Below are 13,069 nucleotides of genomic sequence, written 5' to 3'. Positions count from 1 at the left end.
CTTTTATTATGTCATTTATGACTTGTGTGCAAAATTTGAGGTCAATCGGACGTGATTTGATAGATTCGGGCGTCGTTTGTAAAAATTGAAAGTTTCAAAGTTCATTAGGCTTGAATCTATGTGTGATTCGTATTTTTAGTGTTGTTGGATGTGAGTTGAAGACTCGACTAAGTCCGTAAGATGTTTTAGGACTTGTTCGTATATTTGGATGGGGTTCCCGAGGGGCTCGGGCGTGTTTCGAGTGGTATTCAAATTATTTTCCTTCATTTTTGGCACTGCTGGTAGCTGCTGTTTGCTAGTGTTTCAGACCTTCTTCGCGATCGCGAAGATTAGGACGCGATCGTGTAGGATTAGTTGAGGCAGTGTTGATTTTGTTCTCCGTGATCACGTGAGGTCAACCGCGATCGCATAGGTTGGGCCAGTCTGTGCTACGCGAACGCGAAGGGGCTGCGATTGTGTAGGGAAAACTTGAGAGGAAGTTAGGCCACGCATTTGCTCTATGCGATTGCGTGAAGAGGGATGCGATCGCGTAGAGCTGGAATCTTGTGCATCATGATCGCATGTGATTGTTCGCGATCGCGTAGGGTTAAACCTGGGTAGTGGAAAACTGTTCTTCGCGATCGCGTAGAGCAAATGACTGGGCAGAGAGTTTAAGTTTTGAAAATGGGACTTCGTCCCATTTTCTATTTTTGACGGATTGGAGCTCGGGAAGAGGCGATTTTTGGCTGATTTTCAGAGGAAACAATGAAGTAAGTGTTCTTAACTCAATATTGATTAAATTACCCGAATCCATGATTGTTTTTATCATTTATTGGGTGAATCAAGTTGGAAAATTTAGAAAACCCACTTGGTTTAAATTGAAGATTTGAGGGTCGAGTTGATGTCAGATTTTGGTAAAATTGGTATGGTTAAACTCGTGGTTGAATGGGCCTTCAGATTTTGTAACTTTTGTCGGGTTCTGAGATGTGGGTCCTACGGGCGATTTTTGAGCTAAATTTCGGATTTCTATGGAAAATTAGTATTTTCTTATAGAATTAATTCCAATAAATTTTATTGACTGAATCGAATTATTTGTGGCTAGATTCGAGGCGTTTGGAGGCCAATTCACGAGGAAAAGACATTGCAGAATAAAGAATTATACGGCTTGAGGTAAGTAACAGTTTTAAATCTGGTCCTGAGGGTATGAAACCCCAGATTTTATGTCATTAAGTGTGAGTGCTGAGGGCTGAGAGCCGAGTGGTTGAGTTGTTATGACGAGTCGAGTGACTGTTGCCCTGAGAGGTTGTACTTGCTTTTCATTTGTTGTTGCACTTAGTTGCTATTTGTCATTATTGTAAAATTCTCTGAAAGATTTTATATCTGAATTACATGAACTTGAACTGTATAAAATTGATTTAACTTAAACTGCTGGATTTGAAAGCATGTCTATTCTTTGCTGGAATTACTGAAAGTGAACTATAACTGTATAGCTCGTCACTATCTTTAGTTCGTTATTTATTATTGTTACTTACTGAGTTGGTTGTACTCATACTACACCCTGCACTTCGTGTGCAGATTCAGGTGTTCCCGGCCATAGCAGGTGTTGATTTCTTTCGCATAGTTGATATTCTGAAGATTCAGAGGTAGCTGCCGTGTTTCGCAGACCCTGCCTCTCCTTCCTTATCTCCTTAATTACTGCATTTGGTCTCGGACTATTATGGACCATATTTTCCAGACTTGTATTCATATTATATGCTCATGTACTCAGTGACACCGGGTTTTGGGAGTGTTTATATATGTATTTGTGAGTTTTTCTTCCGTTAAATTTAGATATTATATTTTCAAACTTAAAAGATATGGTGGTTTATTGAGATTGTCGGCTTGCCTAGTACTGATATAGGCGTCATCACGACGGGTGAGATTTTGGGTCGTGACAAGTTGGTATCAGAGCTCTAGGTAACATAGGTCTCACAAGTCATGAGCAGGTTTAGTAGAATCTTGCGGATCGGTACGGAGACATTTCTAGTTATCTTCGAGAGGCTACCAAAACCTTAGAAAAATTTTACTTTCTTGTATTCTATCATGCGGAATTGATTCAGCTTGAAACATAACTCTTTGAATTCCTTCCATGCATTCGTGTGCACATGTGAGCGCTCAGTATCAGTTGTGCATCGCTGGCTTGTGATTCCATGAACGAGGTTCAAGATGTGTATTTTGTATTTTAGTGATGGGCCAGTCTGGAGGACTTGAGGCTAGGGTTAGACTGTAACTTAAGCTTGGTAGCTTCAATTGTAACGTGTACATTTGGACTCATATGTCCGGTAATGTCCCTCCGAGTGAAATTTATGGCTCGATGAGCGGTGAAAATGACTATATGAGTATGATGTGAATATGGCATGTGTCAGGTGGGTTGAATGAGACGGATAAAGTTTACTTGTGACTCAAGAGTCTGCTATTGGGTACTTGGTACCTGTTTTGATGTGACGTACAGTCTTGAGCTGTGAGTGCGTTGAGAGATCTGTCATATTGTTTAATTGTGGAGCGAAGTAGATTTTCGTATTGTGTTGATAAGTTCAAACTCAGAAAGATTAAGTGATTTCATAGTAATTATGGCTGCGAATGGGTATAACAAGATGTCAATTTGAGACTAAGCAGGTGGGTTATCCCCTGCGGAGTAATCTATGTAGGTGTGTTCCTTATGATGTAAATAGAGAGTTTTTTTCTTCCAGCGAGGCGTATGTGTTGAGACTTGAATTTGAATCTGGTTGAGAAAGTTGACTTGAGTGTTAAGAGAATGAATGTGAGATTAGCGGATGATTGAGGTATTTTATGGTTGGTGTGTCTTGAGCTTGAGAAGAATTTTCATTTAACTGACTGCGGTATTAAGACAGTAATAAAGTATGGATATTGTGAGTTATCAAGTATTTTAATCTATGGCTTTGAGCCAAGTGGGTGAGTCTGCTATTGACAATTCAATTCATGGTTATGTGTCAAATTAATTTTTATTTTGGTCTGAAGTATACTTGGGAATCAGTGATGACTTACAGAGGTGGAGTTCGAGAATGACTCGAATAAAAAAATTTCTGAATACGGGATATATTGCGCTTTATGAGTATATGAAAATCGCGGGATGAGTGAGTTGTTATTTGTGAATGATGTAGTACGCACGGAGTATGAATTTGATAGGTGGTATTAAAGTAGAGTTACTTCTTTGAGAGTTGTTGTGCTAATGGGGCACGTTCTCTTGTAGATTTGGAGTAGATGACACTATCTCCAATGTCCTTGGAGAGTAAATTCATCAACCAGGAGGTCACCATATCGTTGCACCTAATCCATGGCTGATGATCCTGGGACGTGATAGCAGGAGGAGTACATGTTCCATCAATAAATCTCAGTTTATTCTTTGCTGAGAGAGCAATCATAACTGATCTTCTCCATCGAAAGCTGCCTTCACTAGACTCATTGCTGGAGCATCTGATGAATTCAAGAATTAAGGATGATTTGGATTGAAGTTAGCTCCATTACTGGATCCAGTTTGAGGTACAACAACATCTGTTGTACCAGCCATGGTGAAGGAGACAGTGATGAACAGAAAATTGAAGAAGAAGAAGAAAGATTAATACTCCAGAAACGAGCTATTGCTCTGGTACCATGAAGGAATATAAATATGATTTGTGAAAATAATCTGTGTGTTTCATCATCTGCAGAAGTAATGTACTTATACAAGTATTTGTGTAAAAGATAAAATAAAGAATAAAAACTATCTGTACAGCTGGCTATTTATTACTATCTAATAACTAATTAACTGAAGAATATTCTTCTCTATGCTATTTACACAGTTCACATACGTGAGACCTAATTGTGGAATCCAAAGCTATACAGTTGTTAATTACTTCATCTGAACGGCTCTTGTTTAATCCATCATACTTTTGATCAAAGGCCAGGATTGAGCCACGTGTTGAGTCCAAAGAAGAGAATTTGATCTTTGACTTAGATATATCCGAAACATAGTCTTTTGTCTGAAAACCTAGAATATTCTGTTCCTCTTCGTCTCTGAGAATGAATAGCCTCTATTGATAACTTCTTCTCAACAATATGTTCCTTCAGTTTCAGAAGATAAAAAAAAATTAAAGAAGCTCGGAGTACGAGTGTCATAACATTTCTAATGCTCGATCACAATTTGCACATTGATTTTCTAATCTTTTTCAATCAATTTGCTTAATTAGAAACTAGAAAAGTAAGAAGTACAATTTTAAACTTTTTATAATTGAAAATATATGTGAAAAAGTTGTCTGATTTCTCTATAATAATAGTGTATATAAAATGAAAAAGAAATAATAATTTAAAATTTAATTATATGCATGAGAATATAGAAAGTTTTATTTTTCTAATTTACAGTAAGTTGATACTCCCTTCGTCCCAAAATACTTGTCATGTTTAACTTCAAGAGAGTTAATTTGACAAAGTTAAATTGGTTGGGATTAATTTAATATTTTAAAATTTAAATTTTTGAAAACTATGCGAAAAGTACTACAATTTATAAAAAAGAAATTATATCAATACGGTGAAAAAATACATATTACAGTATTGGTCAAATTTTATATAGTTAACTATTGAGAAGCCAATATGACAAGTTGGGACAGAGGATGTAGTTTATAAAATGGTTGTTTGTTTATTTGAAACAGCCCATACAAGGGCAGGGGTGGTGGCGCAGTTGGCTAGCGCGTAGGTCTCATAGCATATCGAGTTATCCTGAGGTCGAGAGTTCGAGCCTCTCTCACCCCATTATCTTTTTTATCCATTAACATGGATAATTGTTGTTACGTGCGGAAAAAAAGCTTAACATGGTTAAAAAAAAAATTTAAGCTAGTTTTTGGATTTCTCTACTAGCATTAAAGTATGCACAGGAAAGAATTACATGTCATTTTATTCGATATTACTATTCTAATTTACTGCATGAGGGTCACCAGCTGCTTGATGAAATGCCTGAGAGAACCATTGCTTCATTTATTTCCTTACTTTTAATTCCGGGTCATTTTATAACAATACATTGAGGCTGTTCAGTTGTTTGTTTGATTGCCTGGAAAAAGTCATGAGCTTGCCATTCGTGTTCACTACAATCTTGAAAATGCTTGTGTTAATGGATCGGACAGATATTTGTTGGAGCATTATTGCATGCATTTATAAGCTTGATCATGACTGTAATCCATTGAGCACATTCCTCATTGACGCTTATGCTGTGTGTGGGGTTGTTAGTGTTAATGCTGAGGATGTCTTTTATGGCATTATTGACAACGACATGGTTTGCTGGAGATGTCGATAATGCTGCACTTGTGTTTCAAAGAGATTCTGAACATGATGTGATTCATTGGAATTTTAATGTTATCTTCGCATTTACAGAGGTGCTCGGGTATGTGAATCATTGGAGACTTTGGACCTTGGAAGGAAAATGCATTGATACATCATCTCACTATTATTGTTGGCCATGTGCAATTTGGAGGGAGGGGGGGACAGAATCTCTTGATGAATATGCTTAAAGCTCAATAGCAAGCTACTACTAACTTACTTTTCCATGTTCAGTGCTTGTTCAGCACTAGCTGCATCCGAGCCAGGTCTTTAAGTTCATTCTTTTGACCGAAGAGCCATGTATGACCAAGATCATGCTGCTGGAATGCTTTAATAGATATGTACAAGTAGTATGGGAGCATTCAGGTTGTTATTTAGTCTCAAACAATTGAGTGAGTGAGATGCAGTTTTGTGGAATGCTATGGTTTTGTCATATTACATGTTAGTCTTGGTAACAAATTCTTGAAATGTCTGAGAGAATGCACAAAAGAATTCCTTGAACTTCAATTTTGGCCTTACCTAATGTTGTGCTACAACTTTTTCCCGGACATGCATCTAGTGATCAATATAAAATTGTTTCTTGACATATCTTATATTGATCTGATAACTGGATATCACTGCTTTTCCGTTGATAATTAATGGTGAAAACAGTCTCTTGAGAGAGTTCCAACCTCAATCTGATATCACCTCTTTCCTTTGTGAAGATCACTGTTTCCAGTTCTACATTGAGAAAAACAGTGGAGATGGTATTAGTAACATTATGAGTATCCTTCAGGGAAGAGTTCTAAGGTGTGAAGCACACAGGTACCATTTTGCATCCTTTCTAATGTGCATAACCTTTAGGCTTTGTAAAATGACATCTGTTGTTGTATGCATCGATGTTTTAAGTAGTCGTACACTTGTTCGTAACTCTCTATTGACCTTTGAAATGTTCTGCTGGTAGTATGGAAGTAAGTGCCTCAATATTCTTCCCTAAGTAATTGCAAATTCTGTTGTTATTTATGACTCAGGTGAAAATTAGCTCGTATTGGCCATCATAAGTATCCATCCTTCCAGGTTCATCGTGACTTGTTCTTTATGCTCACTGCTCACGTATAAGCTGTTCTTGTGTAAATATCTGAAGCTATTATGGGCTTTCATGGCAGAGTGCCATCAGTATAGTACATAGTCACGACCGAGCTTGGTAGTTTCTATTATTCTCCTAAGTTGACAGATTATTAATGACTGTACTCTAGTGTACCTTACAGGACAATCCAAATACAGATTTTAACCACTTCTGAAAATTAAACTAGTTCAGATTGATTACCAAGTAATACATCCACATTAGTAAAATACCTCATTGTAGATTTCTTTAAGGAAGGGTAAAGCAGGTTTACTTCTAGTGATAGTGTTCTACAACAATAGGGGAAGGAAGCCATTTTTATTTTGATTATAATTTGTAACCAAAATGGAAAAGTAAAATCCTGAAACATATGGCATTTCAGTTTGCTATTCTATATCCTGAAGAATAGATATTAGCCTATGAGTAGTCGTTGTTTATCCTTTTTTCTTTTCTTTTTTTTTATATTTCTGATGTCTGTACTTCTTCATTGTTTAGTAGAAGAGGGTCCCAACTAGAAGCACATAAAGAAGCCATCCACTATATTAGTCTATACGCCTGAAGTTGGATGAGTCTCTTCTCAACATGACAAACTGCTGGATAGAGCTTCATTTAGTTGCATCTTTCTCTTTTGATGTCACCGACTGGGTAAAATCAAAGCCTCGTGATATAATTGAATAGTACTCTCATTCTTTAGCGATGCCATGTGATCTTTCTTCCTAAGAGTATTAGCAGAATGTATGATGGAATGATAATTAGCGATGTGAATGATTGAGTGACAAAGGTTTTCATTATTTTGGCCATTGAATCTCTAAGTCGTGTAAAGTATCAAAATAATTGATGTCCCTCATCCATTTGGTCAATGTTGGTTTCTTCTCTTTTATTCCTTGATGGCTTAGTAGGGCTTAATCTTTACCACTATGTCAGTGACCGAGTAAAATCAACGTGACATGATTAAATTATATAGTGTGCTTATTCTTCAACCATGCCATTTGGTTGTAACTCCTGCTCCCAGACGAGCATTAGCAGAATGTTTGATTGATTTTGAAATGATACTTATTGATGTGAAAAATTGCATGACTAGTTCTTCACTATTGAGGCCATTGGATATTTAAGTAATCGATGTCCAACATCCATATTTGGTCATTATTGGTCTTTTCTCTTTGTTCCAACAAGGAACTAAAGAAGATCTGCGCACCATCACTTAGTGATAAATTCTGCGCTCAACAGTCAACTGTGTATCTTCCTAAATCCTGTTGGTTTTAAAATCCATTTTTGGATGGTGCAAATATCTCCCTACCAAGCCATTTCGTAATACCCATAATGATCATTGATCTGTCTGGTAGAGAGATTTTTTTACTACTTTAGCCCCTAGGTACACATACTGTCATTTACTAATGACAATTTTTCTGGTTGGATGAAAGCAGCTGTTAACTTGCTGATAGGGAATATATTTCATATCATTGATCATCCTATAAAAGAGAATTGACAATCCAACTGCAACATTCTCTTGCCATAGGTATTAGCCATAATTCCTGTAGGATATTAAAGCCCATCTTAACTTTGCTTTGCCTTTTAGCGTTGTATTATCTTGAAGCTTATGTACCATCCTTCTGAGGAATTTTTGGAGTTTTTCTTTATTGTTAGTACATCTGCTGGTTATGAATTTAAGAAAAGGCTTATGTGCGAGACAAAATTAATCCCCTTTAACTCAACTTATATGTATTGAAACAGAGAAGTCATTTCTATAATGTTGCACAAAACCTATATGCGTAATGAATAAGTTGTTAAATCACATATTTTTAAGGTGCTTGTCTAATCATAGATGTCAATTTCTCTTCTTGCTTTGCCTTCTCACAGTTCTATTGGAATTTATCAGTGCTAGTGCTACCAGAAAGATCCTGTCTTAAAAGCAGCCATTTCCCTTGAGGCTAATGTCCAGCAGCAGTGTATAGATTACAAATTTCACCTTTTCCAATTAGGGATAGTAATATTCTTGAATCTTAGAAAAGGAAATTCCTAGGTGAAATCTCATTCTTGCTTGATAAATCCAGAAATTGGACAGGTTTAAATTGACTTCGTTATAAGATTTAAGTACTCAATGGAAATATGACATTTAATAACTGCGTACCAAGGAATTGAAGTCTTAAATATCTGTCTCTTTTATTATTACTAGTTTCTACGCACATTAATAATAGCAGTAGATGTTCGGTTAATTGCTATACGAAAAAATAATAAATTAAATTAGTAAGAAAATTATATAGACATGAATAAAGAATTGTCGTAAATATATTCATGTGAAAATTGCAATAATCATCTAAATACGAAAAATATTGTTATTACATTACTATACTACTTGAATTAACTGATTGGTCGAAATTTGAACCTAAAACAATGATCAAACTAATTAAGTTAGTTAGATATATAATATATGTGCTTATGGTTTATACTTTATACATATGCGGCGTGATCGTATTTTACCTAAGACTTATTTATACAATGATGAATGAACTTGAACTACCCGTTAAGAATTATTTTTATTACATAGAACTTAGAAGGGGGCTAACATTTGGATCTTTTGAATGCAAAAGATTAAGCAGTCGGCAAGTTATTCAACAGTCAAACTATTTTTTGTGTTTATATATTTTAGTTGATACATAATTTTTTATTTCTTCCTTTTTCCCCTCAGATTGGCACGAATTGATTTTTTTACTTTCGGTGTATTGCGATAAGTTTTATATTACAAATAACTTTGTTGAAAAGCTTCTTTATTTTATTTGCAAACTCGTTGACTACAAAATCACTTTGCTATAAAACATTGAGCGAAACTCTCCTTATCTCGAAATAAAAAATTTCTAAAAATACTTGGACGAATAATATTTAGGATGAACTCATATGGCAATACTAACTAATAACTATATAAATCCTTGTGGCCTTGCGGGTATCAACTTGAGTGGTTTAAGATGCATATCCATGGTCTTAAAATAATAAATAAATAAATTTTATCAAATTTAAAATCATCTATTTCAATAATAATTCAGCTTTGAAGAATATTAAAGTCAACTTAAAGCTTGTTTTCTCCATGCCCAACTAAACCTGAAATTCTGAGATTTTAGGCAAAATCTTAGATATTACAATTTTATCTAATGTAATTATCTTTTTGAAGTAATTTAATTATTCAAGGGCATAAAATTGATTACTGCTTTGAGATTATTTTCGATAGGATATTCTTTATTTTCTTCTAACGTTAAAATCATTCCCGAGATTACTATTACCATCTCCACTACTCATAACTCTCTGCCAAACACTCCATCCCCATCCCCAACGGTCAAAAATCATACCAAGCATTCACAGGCAGCCGGCGACCACCCCCACTAGTAGGTAAGCCCCCTCATCTCTCACGCCTCCCTTTCCTCTCTCTCTCTCCTCTTTCTTCTTTCCCTCCTCCCCACTCCCATACTTACTAGAGCAACAACGGCAATTGTCGTTTTGCCGGGCAGCAACATCTGCCCTTTTCCCTCTTGCTTTTCATCTTCATTTTAATTCTTAGTTGCGGGTAATTCTCCCTCTCCCCCCCCCCCCCCCTCTTTCTCTCTTCTCTTTTCTCTTCGTTCCCTTTTCTTTGCATTTTTTTTTCAACGACTAGGACTTCGCCAGTGGTAGTGGTGACAGCCCCACCCCCCATTGTTTGTCTTCGTGGTGTTTTGTGTATATTTCAGGTTAGGGTCGGTGGCTTTTGGCGGCGAGCGGGACGTGCGTGTGCAAACAGTGAAGAATAACCCGGGCGACTGTCAGCAAGGGGCGACGCGGGAGTTGGACGTGAACATGCAAGGTGGCCTCAATACCGCCGTGTATACCAAGACAATTCCGAGGTTCTAATTGCGGGAGTTGGTACCTACCATTTTCCTGTTTCCCTTCATTGTGTTAGTTAAATTGATGCCATCTTAGTTCGTATTAGTTTAATCACCATATTAGCGTGCATGTAGTTACAATATATCTTCCTCTACTCTGGTCTGTGCCTAGTGGGTGTTAGTGATTTCCTTTAGTCTGTCATAGTTATAGTGATTGTGGTCTGGGATGGTCGAGTGAGGTCATATCCTCGGGGGGAGCGGGGGGTGGGGCGGGAAGTGGGGAAGGGGTTAGAGGTGGGAGGCAGGCAAGGGAGGTAAGGGGAACAAGGGTGCCTATAGGTTGAGAATTGGGTCATAGAAAGTAGGTACATTGACGGGTAAGTCTATAGAGTTGCCAAAGATCCTCCAGAAGATGGGAGTCAATATAGCGTGTGTACAGGAGACTAGGTGGGTAGGGTCTAGGGCGAGGTATGCTGACGGGTATAAGCTTTGGTACTCCGGAGTCCGGAAAGGTAAGAATGGAGTGGGTATCTTGGTGGATGAGGAACTTAGAGAGTCGGTGGTTGAGGTTAGACGGGTGAATGACAGATTGATGACTATTAAGTTGGTGGTTGGAGAGTGCACCCTAAACATCGTTAGCATCTACGCCCTGCATGCGGGCCGGGATGAGGAGGTTAAACGGCGATTCTGGGAGGGGTTAGATAAGATTGTGCTTCAAGTCCCGCCTATTGAGAGACTATTTATAAGAGGGGGTTTCAATGGTCATATTGGGTCGACCGCATGCGGCTATGGTGAGGTGCATGGAGGCTTAGGTTTTGGGGAGAGGAACGGAGGAGGTACTTCCCTGTTAGACTTTGCTAAGGCGTTTGGGTTGGTGATTGCGAACTCTAGCTTTCCAAAGAGAGGGGAACATTTGGTTACTTTCCAAAACACCGTGGCGACGACACAAATTGACTATCTCCTCCTCAGGAGGTGTGACAGAGGGTTGTGCAAGGATTGTAAGGTTATTGCGGGTGAGATACTCACGACACGGCATAGGCTCTTGGTGATGGATGTTGGTATTATGTTAAAGAGAAGGAAAAGGTCCGACCGAGGACGACCGAGAATCAGGTGGGATGCCTTGACTAAGGCTAAATCCTAGAAGTTGGAGGGGCGGTTGTCGGTTATGGGAGCCTGGAGGAACAGTGGTGACGCGAGCATTATGTGGTCGATGATAGTAGACTGTATAAGGGAGGTTGTGAGAGAGGTGTTAGGGATCTCGACGGGCGTATCTGGCAGGCACAAAGGAGACTGGTGGTGGAATGAAGTGGTCCAAGGTAAAGTGGAAGCGAAGAAGGCAGCATATCTAAAATTAGTAGGGAGCACAAGTGAGGAGGAGAGGAGAGCGTTCATGGAGGTCCTGCTCAACTTGAAACCTTTAGACTCCAGGGTCTGCCTCTATACCTCTAATTGAGCGTTCACCACGTCGCGCGTCTCGTCAATCAATACAATATCATCTGCAAATAGAATGCACCACGGCACTCCCCCCCCCTCCCCCATGGATGTGGGGCGTCAGTACGTCCATCACCAGAGCAAACAAAAAAGGGATGAGTGCTGACCCCTGATGCAACCCTATTATAATCGGAAAATGGTCCGAGTCCCTACCCACCGTCCTCACTCGGGTCTTTACTCCATCATACATGTCCTTAATTAACCTAACAGATGAAACCGGTACACCTCTAGCCTCCAAACATCTCCACAAAACCTCTCTCGGAACTTTATCATACCTATTTTCTAAATCGATGAACACCATATGCAAGTCCTTCTTTATCTCCCTATACTGCTCCATCAATCTCTTAACAAGGTGGATGGCTTCTGTAGTCGAATGCCCCGACATAAACCCGAACTGGTTCTCGTAAATAGACACACTCCTCACCCTTAGCTCTATCACTCTCTCCCACACTTTCATAGTATGGCTAAGCAGCTTGATACCCCGATAGTTATTGCAATTTTGGATATCACCCTTGTTCTTGTATACAGGAACCATCGTGCTCCACCTTCACTCTTCGGGCATCTTCTTCGTTCTAAAAATGACATTAAATAACCTAGTGAGCCACTCCAAGTCTGCCTTGCCCGCGCACTTCCAAAACTCCACTGGAATTTCATCTGTCCCGGTCGCTTTGCTCCTGCTCATCTTACGCTTAGCCCCCTCAACTTCATCAACTCTAATCCGCCTACAATACCCAAAGTCACAACGACTTCTTGAGAGTTCCACATCACCCAGTACAATGCTCATGTCCCTCTCCTCGTTCAAGAGGCTATTGAAGTACGTCTGCCCTCTCTGACGGATAAGCCCCTCGTCTAACATAACTCTACCTTCTTCGTCCTTGATGCCCTTCACTTGATCCACGTCATGTGCCTTCCTTTCTCGCGCCTTGGCTAACCTGTACAACCTCTTATTCCCACCTCGGCCCTCGAGTTCCTCAAACAAACGACTAAAAGCTGCAGTCTTGGCCGTCGTGACTGCTAGCTTTGCCTCTTTCCTAGCCAACTTATAATGCTCCATATCTCCCTCTTCCCCTCCTCGTCTACACTTTCCACTAGCTTCAGATACTTTACTTTCTTAGTTTTCACTTTCCACTAACCGAACGACTTTGGTCGGTATTTTTCGACCGATTTTGGTCGGTCAATTAAATTCAAAAAAGATTGCCGAAAAACCGCCCAAAGTTGGTCGGTTATTTTCGACCAAAGTCGGTCGGTATTTTAATTATGTAATTAAAAAATGCACCATCTGGGAATCGAACCGGGGTTTATA

The 13,069-nt window shown here is 38.8% G+C and overlaps 1 protein-coding gene and 1 non-coding gene across 2 annotated transcripts; one reads left to right on the top strand and one right to left on the bottom strand.

Annotated features, from left to right (window-relative positions):
• The first annotated feature begins 4,678 nt into the window (after positions 1-4,678).
• On the top strand, positions 4,679-4,764 carry TRNAM-CAU (transfer RNA methionine (anticodon CAU)). Its single transcript is given in 2 exon segments — positions 4,679-4,716; positions 4,729-4,764. It is a non-coding gene; the product is annotated as a tRNA-Met (tRNA).
• A 1,123-nt stretch (positions 4,765-5,887) lies between these two features.
• Positions 5,888-12,820, bottom strand: LOC142164026 (uncharacterized). Its single transcript, XM_075221189.1, has 2 exons — positions 12,535-12,820; positions 5,888-6,045 (listed from the first exon to the last, which is right to left on the bottom strand). The coding sequence occupies exons 1-2, from the start codon at positions 12,818-12,820 to the stop codon at positions 5,888-5,890; spliced, it is 444 nt and encodes a 147-aa protein (XP_075077290.1).
• Between the last annotated feature and the right edge of the window lie 249 nt (positions 12,821-13,069).

The sequence above is a fragment of the Nicotiana tabacum genome, chromosome 9, assembly GCF_000715075.1.
Source record: "Nicotiana tabacum cultivar K326 chromosome 9, ASM71507v2, whole genome shotgun sequence".
Lineage (NCBI taxonomy): Eukaryota > Viridiplantae > Streptophyta > Magnoliopsida > Solanales > Solanaceae > Nicotiana > Nicotiana tabacum.
The sequence above is the reverse complement of the archived record's forward strand: the minus strand, read 5'-3'. Positions and strand labels throughout refer to the sequence as shown.